The sequence below is a fragment of the Microchirus variegatus genome (genome assembly GCF_963457635.1).
Source record: "Microchirus variegatus genome assembly, chromosome: 6".
Classification (NCBI taxonomy): Eukaryota; Metazoa; Chordata; class Actinopteri; order Pleuronectiformes; family Soleidae; genus Microchirus; species Microchirus variegatus.
Window position 1 is genome coordinate 18791619 of NC_139807.1, and position 17080 is coordinate 18808698.

General features: G+C 41.6%; 1 protein-coding gene across 1 annotated transcript in view; it reads left to right on the plus strand.

The window, feature by feature from the left end:
• Nucleotides 1-17080, plus strand: part of LOC310928942 (connector enhancer of kinase suppressor of ras 2) — a gene marked incomplete at both ends in the record, with an annotated part of 62227 nt that overhangs the window by 32920 nt on the left and 12227 nt on the right. The window contains 7 exons of the mRNA XM_083891609.1: nucleotides 1281-1340; nucleotides 1483-1551; nucleotides 6482-6628; nucleotides 11814-11941; nucleotides 12050-12261; nucleotides 13445-13531; nucleotides 14329-14537. Of these exons, the coding sequence (XP_083747735.1) occupies nucleotides 1281-1340; nucleotides 1483-1551; nucleotides 6482-6628; nucleotides 11814-11941; nucleotides 12050-12261; nucleotides 13445-13531; nucleotides 14329-14537 (912 nt within the window). The remainder of the gene's footprint in view (nucleotides 1-1280; nucleotides 1341-1482; nucleotides 1552-6481; nucleotides 6629-11813; nucleotides 11942-12049; nucleotides 12262-13444; nucleotides 13532-14328; nucleotides 14538-17080) is intronic.

Consider the following 17080-nt stretch of genomic DNA (forward strand, 5'->3'; position numbering starts at 1 on the left):
TTTTGCAATTCATTATATCTTTTATTCTTGTAATATCAAGTCTCATCAGTGTCATACAACTGATGTCATAAAGACTTGTCACATTGGCTATTTCTAAACTAGCATTTTCACACATTTGAACCCAAGTCTCCTGAGTATAAATAATTAAATATGTGACGGGTGTGAAAACGGACTGGTCAGAACTTGTGACTCAAATCCTTTGATATTCAAACCACAAATCAAATCAACCAATCCCAGTCTTAAATGCTTAGGTGATAATAAAAAAGGGAAAGGGTTAATTGATTATATAAAAAAAACTTTTAAACATACCTGTAATGTCTTGTTTGACGAGGTACAGTGGAATAGCTGAATATGAGTCTCTGTTGAAAGGCACTGAAGCTGAACTGGAGGCTCACAGTGGACATAATCACTTACTGATGGCATTTCCTTAAATGTAACACTTTTAACAGCAGTCTCATTGCTGTTAAGTCTGAGAGTCCAAGGGTGAATTCCAATTCCTTGCTTAAACCTCAATCTTAACCCTCAATGTCAAATATGCGCGCTCCCTCTAGTGCAAGTGCTGTCCCGATTCTCAGAAAAATTAAGTTGAGGGGCAAGTTTAAGGGCTGGAGAGAGGGCTTGGGAGCAAGGGCTACCCAGAATGCATTTCGTGTTTTCACATAAGAAAGATGGCGTCGAAAGCGGTGAAGCGAGTGCGATACAAATTAAGTATTTTCTTTGTTAATAGAGATATAAAAATTATGAAAACCATTGTATTATCTTAGTTTAGGCCCATATTATAGATTACTGACATCAATGTTGCGTAACATTTATTTTTATTTTACGATCTTTTGTGAATAGCCGGCCAGTGCGGACAAGCGATCGTTTGCTATCGTTTACTTTTCAATAAGCCGTGGTGTGTGGTAACTGTCAGCTGAATATGTCCGTGGTTGTGGTATTTGTATGAGTATCATCTTATAACTAACTGACAACCTAATAACTTGACTGAAAAACGGATCGTAATAAATAATCATGACGTAAATGTGTTCTTCTTCTTCATTTTTGGAGTTGACTGACTGGACGCAGCTTTCGCGTTATTCTGCCCCCCACAGTCTGAAGACGTATCTGCATTTAAGGGGTGTCCCATTTCTAAGTGACAAAATAACCGTTAACACTTTGAATTGGAATTGGCCCCAAGTCTAATATCTCACGTCAGGGAAACAGATAACAGAAATAAAATAGATTTAAAAATCATGTATGTGCTCTGTATTAAACTGAAACCACCTGTGCTTTTGTTTCAGGGGATGTATATCAAATCAACATATGACGGACTCCACGTTATCACCGGAACCACAGAGAACGTGAGTCCTTGTCTCGCTCAGTTGGAGGTTCAAAACTTTACCAACCACAATTCACTGTCTCATATTCCACTATGGCAACGAATCCACCTTCCAAGTATCTGCTAAATGTGTTCCCATTGTGTCAAATTTCTTGCCTGCACAGTCTCCGGCAGACCAGTGTAAGAAGATCCACGCAGGTGACGAGGTGATCCAAGTCAACCACCAGACAGTGGTGAGTGAAGCAGAGTTGTCCCCCCCGGCACAACACCGCCAAACACTCACTGGAACTGTTCCTATGATGTGTCTCTACTGTAAACACACAATATGCATAAAGTTTTGTTCTCCATTCTGTGCCATGTTGAGGAGCTGTCAAGGTACATGATGTCTGCTACCACCACCACCACCACTGCTGCTGCCATGGTGCTTCCTGTCCTGCGTCACTATGTAGGCTAATTAGACTTACTGCTCGAGCAGATTATAAAGCGATTGTTACAAGACCTTTGTTCAGTCCAACCTGATTGTCAGCGTGCTCTTTCTACTTTCTGTTTCCAGCGTTGAAAGAAACCTCCGAAGGAGGCTTCTGGTTTGAAATGTCAACCCATGTTCCACTTTTCAGACTTTAATAAGTTGTACTTTTGCATACAACGTGTCACATCAGGGACAAACCAAGCCTGTACACCTCGACAGGTGCTGCTCATGTGAACGTGTGCTACACAGGTGCCAGGGAGAGGCGTTGATTGACGTGCGAGTTAACTGCAAGTTATCTCTGTCCCTCGCGTTCCTTCCTCGGGGTGACAGTGCAGATCGCACCCTGCCAGGCTAGCAACTCCAACCCCTCATTACTCCCTCAGCTAGACCCTCACCACTCTGATCCCTCACTCTGGGGGAGGAGATAAGCGTGTGTGTCTGTGTGTGTGTGTGGGTGTGCGTGTGTGATGGGAAAACGGTGTAAAGCAGTCAGGAGATGCTGGGATGAGGAAGGCTGCCAGAGTGAGGCCAAGAGGAGGAGGTTGTAAAGAAGGAATTCTGGAAAAAGAATAAGGGGATAAAAAGAAAAGGGGCGAGCAGCATGGAAGAAGTCTCAGATCACTGTAGTTGTTTTTTTCCTCAATCCTAAATGGAGCTCCTGAGGAGGAGAAAATGAATATGCACTACCAGCGAATTCTGTCAGATTTACAGCTTATAAATGTATCTAGTGAGGCTCTTTACTTAAAAATTAGATCTGGTTTGAATAGACATTACATTATGTGATCATTATATAGGACTATCCCACATATTTATCTACTAGCGCTTCTGTTCTAAACTCTTGAAAACATGAGCTGCAGTTTTTAGCTCTGCTTCTCGATATTGGGGTAAAATGTGGACTTTTTGGTTCAAATAACTACCTGATTGTTTGAAGAGGCAACACAATTATGGGATGGTAATAGCATCTGGGAAAATAATCAAGACTCTCGGGATTTGAAAACACTTGAGCAACTGTTTATGTTCTATTATTACCTTTTCTTACATTCTAGTGGCTGTTTGCATGTTAACAAAACAGTTATAAACCATCAGAGGCAGACAGAGTACACGGCTTCATTACTTGTGTAAAAGTACAGATACCCCTTGCTAAATTTTACTCAAGTACAATTAAAAGTAATACAGTCAGATGTCTACTTAAGTAAAAGTACTGAAGTACTTGTTTTTAAAAGTACTTGAGTATCAAGAGAACAAGAGTACATTTTCTAAATATTGCATTACTACTGCCACAGTGCTTACATTTACGTATAGAAACATCCTACAATGTTGATGTTATTACCTTGAAGAATGTAAAAGGAATTGAAAGTAAAATCAAGTCATTTTCATCTTTTTACCATGTTGCTTTATTTAAACATTTCTCACTTGTCCACAAGGCAATAGCACAGTGGCAACACTCTGACAAACCTCTGCTAAAGTTTTAATGGATTTTTTGCATCCACATTCGAACCTGACTGTGTTAAACACACGTCATACTGCAGACTGCCAAGGCACTGGGAAACTAAAGAGCCAGTTTGCTCAGGTGGTGAATTAACAGGAAGAAGACTTAAAATAAAAGCTAATGTTGCTCTTTGTCTACTGGTCGAGTAGAAAGTTGACCCTTTGCTGACTCATTTGTCTTGTTGAACTAGTTTAAGTGATGCAAAAGAATATGTTCGTGTGGACACAAATAATCATCATAATTTTGACTTTATTATGAAGAAGACATCAATTTGGATCATGATGTTTACATGAGTATAGAACTCAGTGCATTGCAATCCTCTTAAAATGCACGTCTCCAAATCGGAATAAAGACCAGAATACTCTTAATCCGATTATTGATTAAAACGTGTCTTATGACTGATTAATAATAATGTTGCTGCCCTTGTAAATTTGTTTCATGTCATTTTAATTTCTGCTGGTAGCAAATGAGAACTGAGATTCTCTTACATATTGGGACAGTGTGATTTGAATTTTACAGTTTGATATATTCAATCAGATCGATAAATGAATGATAGTTACTGACGTAATCCCGATGTGTCCTGGTATACCTCCTTTCTCGTTTAAGTGGGCATCTGCAGAAAACATCAAGACAAACTTTTTGTCCCTCATGTCCGATGATCACCAGCTTCTGAACTGGGCCAAAGAGAACAAGGAACGGGCCACGACAGGCTGACACAGCCCAGTCATCATTATGTCAGGAATAAGGTCAGAGCAGTTCTGCCTCTGTGTGTGTGTGTGCGTGTGTGTGTGTGTGTGTGTGTGTGTGTGTGTGTGTGTGTGTGTGTGTGTGTGTGTGTGTGTGTGTGTGTGTGTGTGTGTGTGTGTGTGTGTGTGTGTGTGTGTGTGTGTGTGTGTGTGTGTGTGTGTGTGTGTGTGTGTGTGTGCGTGTGTTGGCCTCTTTGGACACTTCCAGTAGCTGTAGCCTATCAGTGGCCTGACGAGTGCAGTGTGCTCTGGAGACAGGCTGTCCACAACCACGAGGAAGCACTGTAGTCAGCATGACTTTCAAAAGCCTAACCCTTCACTCTCATATTATCAGCACACTGGCATAGATATCTGTTATTTGTTTTGGGACAGTGTGGTGCAAGGTGTCACTCAGTACATCTTGGTAGTTAAACAGGACAACTGTCCTTGTCCCAGTATACAAACACTAGCGGGGCATTAATTGAATGAAGAAAGTATGTCCGACGGAGGCGGATACATACATACTGTGATATGGGCCAATTCAGCTTGTTAGCATTAAGCATTTCCCTTTTAACTATTACATCACAGACACTTTGTACCGTTCATTAACTGTAAAAAGATTTAGTTCTTTAAGATGACAGAGCATAGATCGATCTCCTCATCAGTCGTGCCCTGGTCTGGATTTCATCATCTTTTTCCCTCTGTTATTTTGCTCTTTTGTGTACCAGTTTCTATTGACCTTGAGTGTCTTGAAAGGCGCCTTCAAATATTATGCATTATCATCATTATTATTATTATTATTTCTCAGTCAAAGCCAAGGTGTGGGAACTGTGGAACATACACTGATCACACATATTTGAGGCTAGTCAAACATATACATGCAGTATTAATTACATCCCCAAATGCATTATCAGGGTGCATTAGTCTAGTTTAAAGTTCCATTTTTAGTCAGACCAATTCAATAATGTTTTTCTGATGTTGTGTACCAACTTTTAAAATTTTAATTAAGATTTTAATCAGCACTCAGACTCATGGTCACTTAGTTGTGGCTGTTTATGTGTCATGCTACCAAGCCTTGTAGGAGGAATTTAATCAAATTAATCAAATTTCTCAGGCTCGAGTTGTGTTGTGTTACACAGGTCAGTGTGTCTAATAGAATTTATATCAATAAGCAGAGACCTTAAAATCTCTCAGTATAACACAGTTCAATTCAGTCTCACCCCAAAACTAAGTATTGAGAGTATTTTATTTGCTGGTTCAGGGGCTATCTTTTAAGGACAAAACAGCCTGGGTTGCATTGTAAAGATCTGCTCCAAGATCATTGGAGTCAGGCAAAAAAGATTTGACATCCGTCTGGGAGAGACAAGCAAGGAAGAAGGCCACCTCCATTGTCAGCCAATCCCACCACATTCTGGCTGATGAGTTTGAGGCGATGCCTTCAGGTAGTCGGTACTATACACCTCGATGTAAAATAAATCATATTTTAAATTATTTTATTCCTTCAGCTATCAAACTACTGAACCTTGATAGCTGTCATCTTAAATAACACTTTAATCAGGCATTTTAAACCGAGACATACATACACTTATGTACCATTTTATTGATGGACTTACTGTAATGTATTTATTTTTGATCACTGTTTCCAATAATTAATTGTCCGTCAATCTGTTGGTGCTGACTGACTTAAAATTGATAAGACTGGCTGAATGTGGTGCAAATGTGGGAGCTGCAAATGAATTGCTAAATTGGGGATCAATAAAGTTGTCTGAATCTGGATGAAACTAGCTACCTAAAATGACAACAAAGAAGAATCAACTACTACAAATTTCAGTATAAATTATCAAATACCTTGGTCTTGGGGGTGTCGGTTGGTGTACTGTTTAACACTCTTGCCTTTGCAGCAAGAAGACCCAGGTTTTGGAACAAGGGCCATTCTGCATGGAGTTTGCATGTTCTCCCCATGTGTGCTTGGGTTTTCTCCAGTTTCTCTGGCTTCTGGCTTAGGTCAATTGGACACTCTAAATTGACCGTAGTTGTGAGTGTGAGAGTGGATGGTTGTTTGTCTCTATGTGGCCCTGTGATGGACTGGCGATCTGTCCAGGGTGTACCCTGCCTATCCCCCGCCCTGTCAGCTTAGATTGGCACATCTCCCCCCGCAACCCTCATGTGGAGGATGATGCGGTAGAAGATGGATGGACCTTGGTTCTCAAAATGTGACCCTTTCCTAACAGTTTCTCTTGTTCTCTGTTTCCTTTTGTCATTCGACGTTTCCAGTCTAATAAACTCATAAGAGGTCTAAAACAAATAAATAAATAGCATGTGTTTGTAGCGGTGGTATCAGAAGTGCGTGGTGGTTAATATTTGCATGGTAAGGTTCCTCAGAAGACTTCGTTGCTCCCAGTGCACCTCGTACGGCATGGGCATGTATGTTGTTTGCAGAAGACGTTTTCAATATAGCCTGGCATGTGTCTGCTTCTCAGGTGGGCTGGCAGCTGAAGAACCTTGTGAACGCTCTGAGGGAGGACCCATGTGGAGTCATCCTCACGCTGAAGAAAAGGCCCCAGAACACCCTGAGCTCAACGCCGGCTCTGCTCAGGAACGTCCGCTGGAAACCACTGGGCCTGCAGGTAAACGCCAGCAACACATGACGCCTTCGCTGCTGTATCATGGCAGACAGTCTCCTTCTGCACATCCTCATCTGAGAGCCAGAACACTGTTATAGTTATAGCAAGAAGTAAGAAACTGTATTAGTCCACTCCTCAATGCTATCATCTACATTTTCACCTGCAAACTTCCGTTCCTATATAATAATCGGTTTACCTCTGGCTTTACATTTCTCATTTTAAATAACCTCACTACATTCTGCATTCTCCTACTACCACTCTTTTTTAATGAATATTTCAAAAGAAAGGAAACTCATCCACTGTTTGACCTTGCGTCACTCTTCCCGTTAAGTGTGTCAACAAATCTCTGAGTTTTACAGCCTGTCTCGCTGGTGGCAGTTTCAAAAGTCATTCATAAATGTGTTGAGCCTTAAACCTCCACCTGCAGAGAATTAAGGCTTATCAAATGCACTTTTTTTTTTTTAAAGAGGCAATTGAAAATTTAAGTATAAAATAGTCAATTAAAATTTATATTGCACTTGGGAAGTGTGTGGATGATTCAGATACTATAATATGAGCTGAATGACCTGCCAAAGATCTAGGGCAACGGCACTATAGAGCAATACAAGGTCACCCAAGGGTCCATCCATGCTCTCGCTCATCTTTACTGAGACTTTGGTTCATATTCATTCACGAAGGACCTCTCTTTTTCAAAAGAGAGTTCATTTTTAATACACAATTCAGGGTATCTTGAAATGCTAGTGCTTACAACTCACACCCTCCTGTACACGTCTCACTCAACAGTAAACGGCTTCAATGAGCAAATGTGTTGCTCACTGAGTGGCCGCAAAAGAATTTTGATGCACTCAACAAATTAATCGTGCAGATAAGGTTCAACGCTAGTCCGATGCTGCCTGCATGCTTTGTGAAGCGGTTACTGTCCTGTCAGACCCTGCTGGCTGCTATTTTTAACCTTGCATCAGGCTCGTTCATTTACATGCTACATGCATGCTCTGATCTCTGCGCGGTGTTCAGCTGCTCCTTGGCTTTGTCTCTTTACTTATCTTCTTTGTTCTGTCTCGCCTTCCTTTACACTCTCCTCCTCTTCTTCTCAAACTACTATTGCTATCTCTTTCGGTGTCCACATGTCTGTGAGCATATACATGCATATTTAACACTGCACATGTTCACATGACAGACTGCAACTCTTTCAGTTTGTTGAGGCTGTTGATGTTTCTATGACCTAGAAACCATTATTCCTCTGTAATAACTGCAGATTCCAGTGAAACTTCATCGCCATCTCTGTTTTTAACAAACTAGAAGACCCTTCTTGTTTCCAGGTCGCTGTCTCCTTAGACCATCTCTCTATGTTGCTACCATAGAGCTTATTGTTAAATTTGCTTCATGCAAAAGCAGACAAATGTGTGAATTTGACCCTGATGGGCTGCTAAGACACAAATGCGCCATGAGCGCCAAGATCAGAGCACTGGGATATCTGTGGGAGAAGAGAAGAAAGGGGTATTTTAGATTTGTTCTCTCTCCAAAAGACGAGAGCTCTTAATTATTCATAAGCAACTACAGGCAGCTCCACTGGCTCTGAAACAAGAACTGCTACTCAGCAAATACTGGAGATAATTCACTGAATCCAAAATATCCTTCTTAACAGCTTGTGAGTGTATGTGTGCGCGTGTGTTTGTTGGGGGTGGGTGTGGGCTCCTTACCATGGTCGTTTGCATGTACACATGTGCAGAGATGTGTTTTCTGATGTCAATCAATGCTGTTGCTCCTTTGAAAAACAAAGGAACTGGGTCACTGCACTTCTCGATCTTGGTTTTGAACACATACTGTACATGCACACTCCCAAAACAACCACACACACATAAACACATGCGCACTCATACCTCTAAGCCTGGTTTTGGAGGATGAATTGTACAGCTGTGAAGTTAAGCCCTAATTCGGCAAACGTTCAGCTGGATTGAATTAAAAAAAAATGTACAAAGGAAACAATTTATCTCAGCGAATTATCATGTGATTACAGCACCAAATCTCTGCATGGCAACCTCCTTTATTCCACTCAATAATTACATGTATCCTTCTCCCTCTCCATTTCTCTTTCTGTGTGTGTGTGTGTGTGTGTGTGTGTGTGTGTGTGTGTGTGTGTGTGTGTGTGTGTGTGTGTGTGTGTGTGTGTGGTGTGTGTGTGTGTGTGTGTGTGTGTGTGTGTGTGTGTGTGTGCATGATGGGATGCAGTAAAACAATGATGAGGATTACTGGACTGATGCCCTACATTTTTGCTGCTGTATATAGATATAGGTAGTTATTTCATGTGTGACTGAGGGCGACATCAGCTTCCACATTACAGGTCACCTCATTGGTTACACAATGTCCGTGTCCCAGCTTTCATAAATCTGTTATATGCTTAGACATATAAATGATTGCTTTTGGTAGATACCTGCTATTTTAGGAAACATGCATTAGTCGCTTATCTGTTATTTACTGATGGACCAGCTGAATGGGTTTTGTATGTGAGGTTGTGTTTGGACCTAGTGTCACATACACATGATCTTCATTATAAACCACTGCCCTGCATGTTTTAGATGTTTCCCTGCTCCAACACACCCAATTTAAATGGTCAGCTCATCACCAAACACCGCAGAAGCCTGATAATGACCCATTCAATTGAATCAGCTGTGTTGCAGCAGGGAAATATCGAAAACATGGCAGTGGGTCCACAGGACCAGGAAAGGTCCATCTCCTGGCTGTTCTTCACATCTCAAGATCTACATCATAGTCAGAGTTTGAGGCTTAACTTTTAAGCTGTCTTGGATGAGATAACAGCTACTAAATAGAACATGAGGTTTGGTGGTTTTGTCAAGTGTGATTTCAAGGTTCCACATGATTCTCTTAAGCCCATGTAATAATACAGTGGCTATTATTTTAAATAGATAGTTTGACGGATCGGGGGACGTGTAACCTGACACACCAGATGGTTTGTTGCACAACCTTCTAGGACGGCTTCTTGCCAGAAACTCTTTTGAAACCCTTTCAGAAAATGCTTGGCATGTGCACTGATCAACCATCTGTCAGTCACTGTCTGTCACAGCTGCCAAAGCCACTCACAGAGAAAAGTGCAAGTCTTCTTTAAATAAAGAAATTCTCTCCTGTTCTGATATAAACGGTGCTACCTACAACAGCAACCACGTTAACTCTTTAGGATCTGCCATTGTTGTCAATGAACATTACAGCAGATAGTCAGGATATATTTCAGGATATAAACTCTTTTTTAAACGTAAACACATTCCTTTGAACATAATGAACAAATTAGATAAAATGGTCATGTCTGAATTTGGACTGAATTTGCTCAAGCATTTGTTTTACTAAACAAGATGGCGGCCACGTAAATGTACTGTATTCTAAAAAAGGGATTCAAACAATGGCTGGGTTAGGTGGCTCTGGGTATTCTGTTGGGTTAACGACGTTAACCCTGTTTTTTTATGTACTGCCTATTATAACCAAGCAGTTTGAAATGAAACTAGAATTTTAAGAAAATTGATTATAACATTTAATTTAGTACTTGTTTGTAACATGTACTGTTTATGTCAAAATCCTTATTGTATTTACCACATCTTCAGCTGATCAATTTCAGACCATTGTGGTTGGTAAGTAAAATAAGAACTTATGTATGTGATATATACAATATTCAAGCATTGGTGTAAATAGTTCAGTCAATGATGACGACTTTAATTTCAGGGTTCCAGTCATTGGTGTGGCTTATTGGTACTCTTTCTAAATACTGTCTTGATTTTTAAGAGCAAGTCAAAATATCTGCCAAAAAATACCAGAAAAGTTTTGTAAGAGTGAACCTCATCTCCCCTTTCGTAACAATAATTTAATTTAATTGTCATGCATTTGGTGAACGTTTACATGGTCCATGTAAACCTGGAGGCGGGGCCGGGTATCACTTAGGTATCACATAGTCAAATGATAAAATTAGCTCACTGGGAGTTTTAGTGAGTTTGCATGTGTGCATATAAAGGTAGTGGAATGGAGAACACCGGGTTATGCAGGTAGTTTGGAGTGCAGGGCACAGCAGGGGTCAGTTTTGTGTTTTTTTTATTTTTATTTTTTAATTTTTTTTACCAAACTGCAATTGCCTGCTGTGGAAGCCCCCCTCTCACCCCACAATTTTCCATGCAGTCAGCAGTGGGCTGTAATCACTAAATTACTGTTTTCACTCTCAGCTCCAGTCACCACATTGCGCAGCGTCCCTGCTTCACTCACCCTCTCCTGCACTCGTTCCCCCCTCTTTCTCATTGACTTGCTTCTCTTTCCAGCCCATGTTCATTATTTAATGGGGAGCCATCTTTCATTATTTACTGTAAACTGCCTTAATGAAAAGAAGTCTGTTCAAGAGAGACAGAGATGATGATGATAGAGACAGGGCCTGGGGATGGAAGAGGGGGTAAAGTTTGTAATATGAAATGAATTCCACTAATGCACTGTTGATGAAATGATGAATCACTGGGCCTCCATAATGAGGAAGCTGCTTGCCTCGCCATCGCTCGGGCTCTGTATTTGTTTATCCATTCCATCCACACAGCGTCTCCTCTAGTAAATGAAGTGTACTCCTCAGATATACAGTAAAACACTCCATTTTTCAAATTCTGGGTAAGCTCATCCTTGGGGATGAAACTTTCAACACTACATATGTATTTGCCACTCGGGCTGCTCCAACTGAGGAGTAATGCTATTCATTTCAAATTTGGAGCAAGTTTCCATGACATCATGAGCGAGGCGCCCTGTTCACACAGAGGACCCGATGACAAAAGAAGTCCTTGACTCAAGCCGAAAGCAGGAGACCTTGCTACCTCTGTCCTTTTCACTCTCTTATGGGGGGAGGGGGGGCTTGAGGAGAGTGGAAGGGCGAGGAAAGGATGAGAGAGGAAAGGGTTGTCATGGGAACAGACATGGAGAGCCCCGTGTGAGTGAAGAGGCTTGAGACAAAACAGAACAGTGAAGCGTTTGAACATGGAATAGTCTGCAGAATGAGAAAGATATTTTAAAAAAGACAACGCACACAACATGGCACCCCCTCTATTTGTCATTGAATTGATTCAGTATTATAACAAGTGTTTGTTTTCCTGTTCTCTCTCCTGAATCTCCTCTCTATCCTCCAACTGCGCCTCTCTCTCTCTCTCTCTCTCTCCAGCCGCTCCCCACCAGTCCCACCAGCACCTCCCCTACTCCTGGTGGAACTTTAGGCATGTCCAAAATGGACGGCCCCAGCATGCAAGACGTCTATATCCTCTCTCCTGTCTCTGGACTCTACAGCACCAGGTCAGATGCTCCCAAGTGCAGATGTTTGATGACGATTGTTATGATGATTATTGTTGATTACCATGATCCAGCTGATGACAGTGATGATGACAGCTCTGCTCTCCCCAGGGAGGAAATGGGTCTGATGTCTTGTGACGACATCAGCCGCTACAGTGTGAGCTCCCAGTCTGGCTCCAAAGGCTCAGAGGCTGTCAGCTACTACCTGGACCAGGACAGTGGTCAGTACTTCTCCTTGTTAGAGGGAGATGGACCCCCAGGGCCTGACTACGACAGGGGCAGGAATACAGGGGTGCGCCGGAGGGACAAAACCCCCACCCACGGTAGGAAAACGAGTACACTTTAACTGTGTGAATGGCGCTGTGAAATGGCTCCATCATCCCTGACTTTGTTTTGAAGAACTGCTTTCTTCCTTTACTTTTTGTTTTCATCTTAACCACAAAAGTCCTTCTTATGTGTTCATCGCTCGCTCCATGGCTCAGCTTCCTTGTGTTTCTTGCTCACATGCGCACGTCCCAGAGACACTGATCACATTCCTAAGGGTCAGTCCAAAAACACTTGTCTCCAGCTCCCTTTCTGCACCACTACCTGTATTCACACGTGTCTCAGACAGCTTCCCACACATCCTGTACCTTTCTGTAAAAGCCTCAAGGAACTGCTAGTATGTGCAGGGTTTCTATCTATATATTGAATGCTATTTGTACTGCAAGAAGATAATGGGTCAACTTGCACTTGATGACATTGTAGAAATCTGTATGATCAGCTACAGCAAAGGGAAAGATCTTAGTCAAGTTTATTTAACAACTCTCTGCTCTATCTGTCCAGACTATGGGGCTAAGAACTGATTTGACGACTATGTTAAAGGTTAATTCATTAATTTAATATTAACAATACTTCAAATAAATGTATTCTACATGTAAGTGAATCATCATCCTACACCACAACGTCCTTTCAACTCTATTTAACATTTCGTACTATTCAGGAGTTTACTTATTTTGGTTCAGTCTTATGGCTCTGATCAGTGTTGTTTCCAGCACGGAGCTCAGTTTAACCAATAACCTCAGATAAACCTGCTGTGTTCTACCTGGTTCTACCAGAAAAGCTAACCACTGTATTTAAGAGGCCAAAGTAGAGCTAAAATGAGAGTGAATATTAGACTTGGAGTATAAGATTACGTTGTTTTTGTTCTGCTTAAAACTTTGATACATGTTACTAGTTCTACTGGTTACTAGTTATGTTTTGATGTGTGGTTTAGCAGAATCTCTCATGTCATATTGGTCTAGGTAACAACAACTTTATAATAATATACATTTCAGTTTCTATAAAAGTCCATAGTGGGCATGCAGCAGTTCCTCGAAGGTCTCCTGAATCTTCGCCCTCACTTGCACCCCCGCCCCCTCACTCTGCCCCCCCAGCTTTCTCCCGTGCTATCTCCACTGCCTTCCTGAGACACCCCCACTCCCCCCACCCACAGCCCACTATCTGATTGCTGATTGGTCGTTCCAGGTGACCTCAGACCTGTTTCCATGCCTCCCGAATATAACTGGATGGCAGAGGCCAAGGAACCCAGCATGGGCAAGAGAGGGAGCCGAGGTACACACACACATACAAACACACACGGTATACATGCTCAGTGCTCACACACTGAACACAAAGGTGACAGACTGGTGCCGTGCTTTGCTCCATACTCGGCTCAACACATTTCAGCTCATCCTCTGGTTATCCATGGTGGTGTGGTTGTGTGGAGATACATATCTGTCACATATGTATCTGACAGAACAAAAAAAAATACATAAATGCAAGGAAATTGCATTTATAAAGATGTTCTGGAAATGAGGGCATTTTCTATGTGACCAGTCCTAACCAGCTTTACCATTTTTGCGGCAAGACTCAATCTGTATTCAGCTGAGGATTCTCCACTCTACCGTCAGAAAGTCCATGAATAACATTAAATCACAATACTTCTACAAAGCAACTGCTTTTCTCCTCCTCTTTCTGTCAGTTATATTTTTCACTTTCACAGAAAAGTATGTGTATAATAAACAAATGAGGTGAAAAGCATTTTTTGGGGGATTTGGAGTTAAAGCAGAATACAATTTTCAGAGTGACAAGATTTAACCGTAATGCTCTCCAAATCGTCATAATCACTGCAAACAGATTAGCTGTATGTCGCTGGCTGTGGATCCATATCAGAGGCTCTGAGGCACTTTTATCCCTGTCTGTTGGGTTTTATCTGTAAGGGTCTGTTCGCCCTCATCTGTTTCTACTCAGTTTTCCCATGACTCTCTGATGATATCTCCCCCCCTCTGTGGTTTTCCACTCTCTGTCATGGGTTCGTTTGAGCCAGTCCATCCTTCAAACGGCTTCACACTTCGCATATCTCCCCACAGATTCAGACAACTCCCTGCTGCGTTACCTTAGCGATGACAAGATCCTGGTGATTGAGGAGGAGCCCGAGGGTCCGGGAAGAGAGAGTCGACGGGATTCTACCAGACGATCTCGACGCAAGAGCCGTAATCCCAGCAGCCCCAGCTTTCCCATCAGTCCCTCCATGCTGTCGTCAACCCTGCGCTTAGACCAGCCGCTTGATGCGCTGCCTGTATGTACTCTGTTGCTTTCAGCTGGTTCCTGCACTTTAATATTCAATGTCTCCATAGGGATATTAGGCGAGCAGACAGGAGTAAGCAAATATTCTGTCATATCATCATATCAATCAGTCATCTGCTTTTGGTTTGTAAGTGGTTATAGGAACTAAGTAATAATTATTTGAATTCTGCAGGGCAGGAAAGAAAAACTACTTGTTTACATTTGTTTAAGGTTTTAAATGGTCCACATTAATTTATTCTTTCATTCATTCACATCTCTTTTTTTTACATGTCTCATGAAACACTCTTTTACAAGTGAGACCTAGTCAAACAATCACAGTCACAAAAAGCTTTGCAAACAATAATACAGATCCTCAAACCCTGGTGCAATTTGTCAAGGGGATGGGGGGGATTTCCCCATTCTGTTTTTTTGACAAATCGCACCCTGAATAAAACTACACGTTAGACAGAAATGATAAGTCATCATTGATCAAATAATGGAAATATTCTAATCAGTCAGAGTGATTGGTTTAGTCTGAAGATCATTTCACCTCCAAGAAAGGCCAAATAGTAGTCCTGTTCTAATAGTAGGCGTTTTAAAGAAAGTTGAGCTTTCTTTCCTGAGAAGGCCCACACAAGGCCTACAATGATGTAGGCCTTGTGGATGAGGCATGGCATCCTGCGAGGCTTTATTGAGTACAGTGATGGGTCATCATGTACCTTTGCACTGAGAGTTGAGTTTTGACACTGTGGGTTGGTGAGGCAAAAATGTAAAGAGTATCTCCGTAATCCAACAGAGATAAAAAAGAGGCCAGTAATAAGCACTCACTAGAGACTTCAGACAGTCCGAATTTCAATTCCTAACAAGATGATCGATATGAAATTTGAAAATGAATCTTCTGTCCAGTCATGTTCCAAGATATTTATCCTTATCAACAAACTTGTGACACCATCAAGAGTTTTGGATAAATCTCCATTTGGCCAGTGAAGTTACAGTATTTGGGCTTATGACAGATGTTATCACAGATGAAATGACTGCATATGCCACTGAACAGCATGCTGATGTTCTTTTTTTTTCTTTCTGTCAACAAATTCCATCAAAAGTCTAGAACCAACAATGAATCATTTCTGCTAAATAGGGCAGTTTCTATACGTAGAAACTTTATTTGTCAAATAATAACTAAGCTTCTAGATTTGGAACAGGGTGCCAGTCTTACTCACAGAACAACTGTAAATTCATTTGCATAAAAATGTCTTCTGTGCCACTACAATCACCTTCAAGGATTTAATCCAAAAGAAGAGTTGTGCCACTGGCATGTCTTTCTTTATATCATAGAGTTGACGTTTTGTTGACTCCTATAGGGGACAGTTTGTGGCTGAGGACATGATGTACACAGTGTTCCGTGTGTGTGTGTGTGTGTGTGTGTGTGTGTGTGTGTGTGTGTGTGTGTGTGTGTGTGTGTGTGTGTGTGTGTGTGTGTGTGTGTGTGTGTGTGTGTGTGTGTGTCAGGTAGAGGAGATACAGGAGAGAGAGGGGGGGTGATGAGTGTTTTTGCACAACTGCCAACACCACGCATTATGAATGAAAGTGACACTGAGACACACCCCTCTGACACACACATTTGCACAAAGGAGTACATTTGTATACATGGTTGCCATCTCACGACTCATCCTAACATCATACCCCCATCTCCTCAGACATGCCTGAGCCTAAATAGACATTTAATCTGAACAAATACACATTTGCAAACACACACACACTCACATACACAACCATGTACCCCTGTGACTAGCTGTATGACTCAGCATCACCCAGACCAATTACAAGCACGGCCGACAGAGTGTGTGTACAACACGAGGCACACACAAATTCACAGCTTGGCTCACACCAGCCCTCTCTTACCCCCCTCCCAGCTGTGTGTTTCTCATGGTGATGACTCATATCTGTTCTGTACCACATGAAGTGTACCATCTTGCAACAAACATATGCTAATGTTAATGGCCTGATTCTTACTCATTCTCCCTGTATGATTCATATCCATTAATGAGAACACCAACAAGTTCATCACAAACACTGAAGCAGTTCTTTGAATACATGTCATATCGGATAAAGTTGGTGTAGGCAACGTACAGTATTTTTGGGTAGGGTAGTTCAGACAGAGAGAGCGAGAGTGCACTTATCTGCTATTCTATTCTAAATATCAGTTCTAAGTATACATTTGACCTCCGTGGGAAGGTTGCTATTCCAGCATTGTCAACAACTTCATACCACACAAAGCAACTGAAGAAAACAGAAAGACAGTTAATAAATGCATTTAAACATCTCTCTTGTCTGGACAATGACCTGGTGATGAGGATCAACAGTCAACTAGTTTGTTGTGGTCCTGGCTTTTTCAGCTTTAAAAGTTAAATATGCAGCACATTCAAACCTATAAAACCTACTATTATTACTAATGGAAGGCTAAGGACCCAGTGATTCCTGAATCATCATCCAGCCATGTGCCCATGTAGGTTTATGTAATTATCTGAAAATGCTTTTGTTTGTCTGAAGTTGATG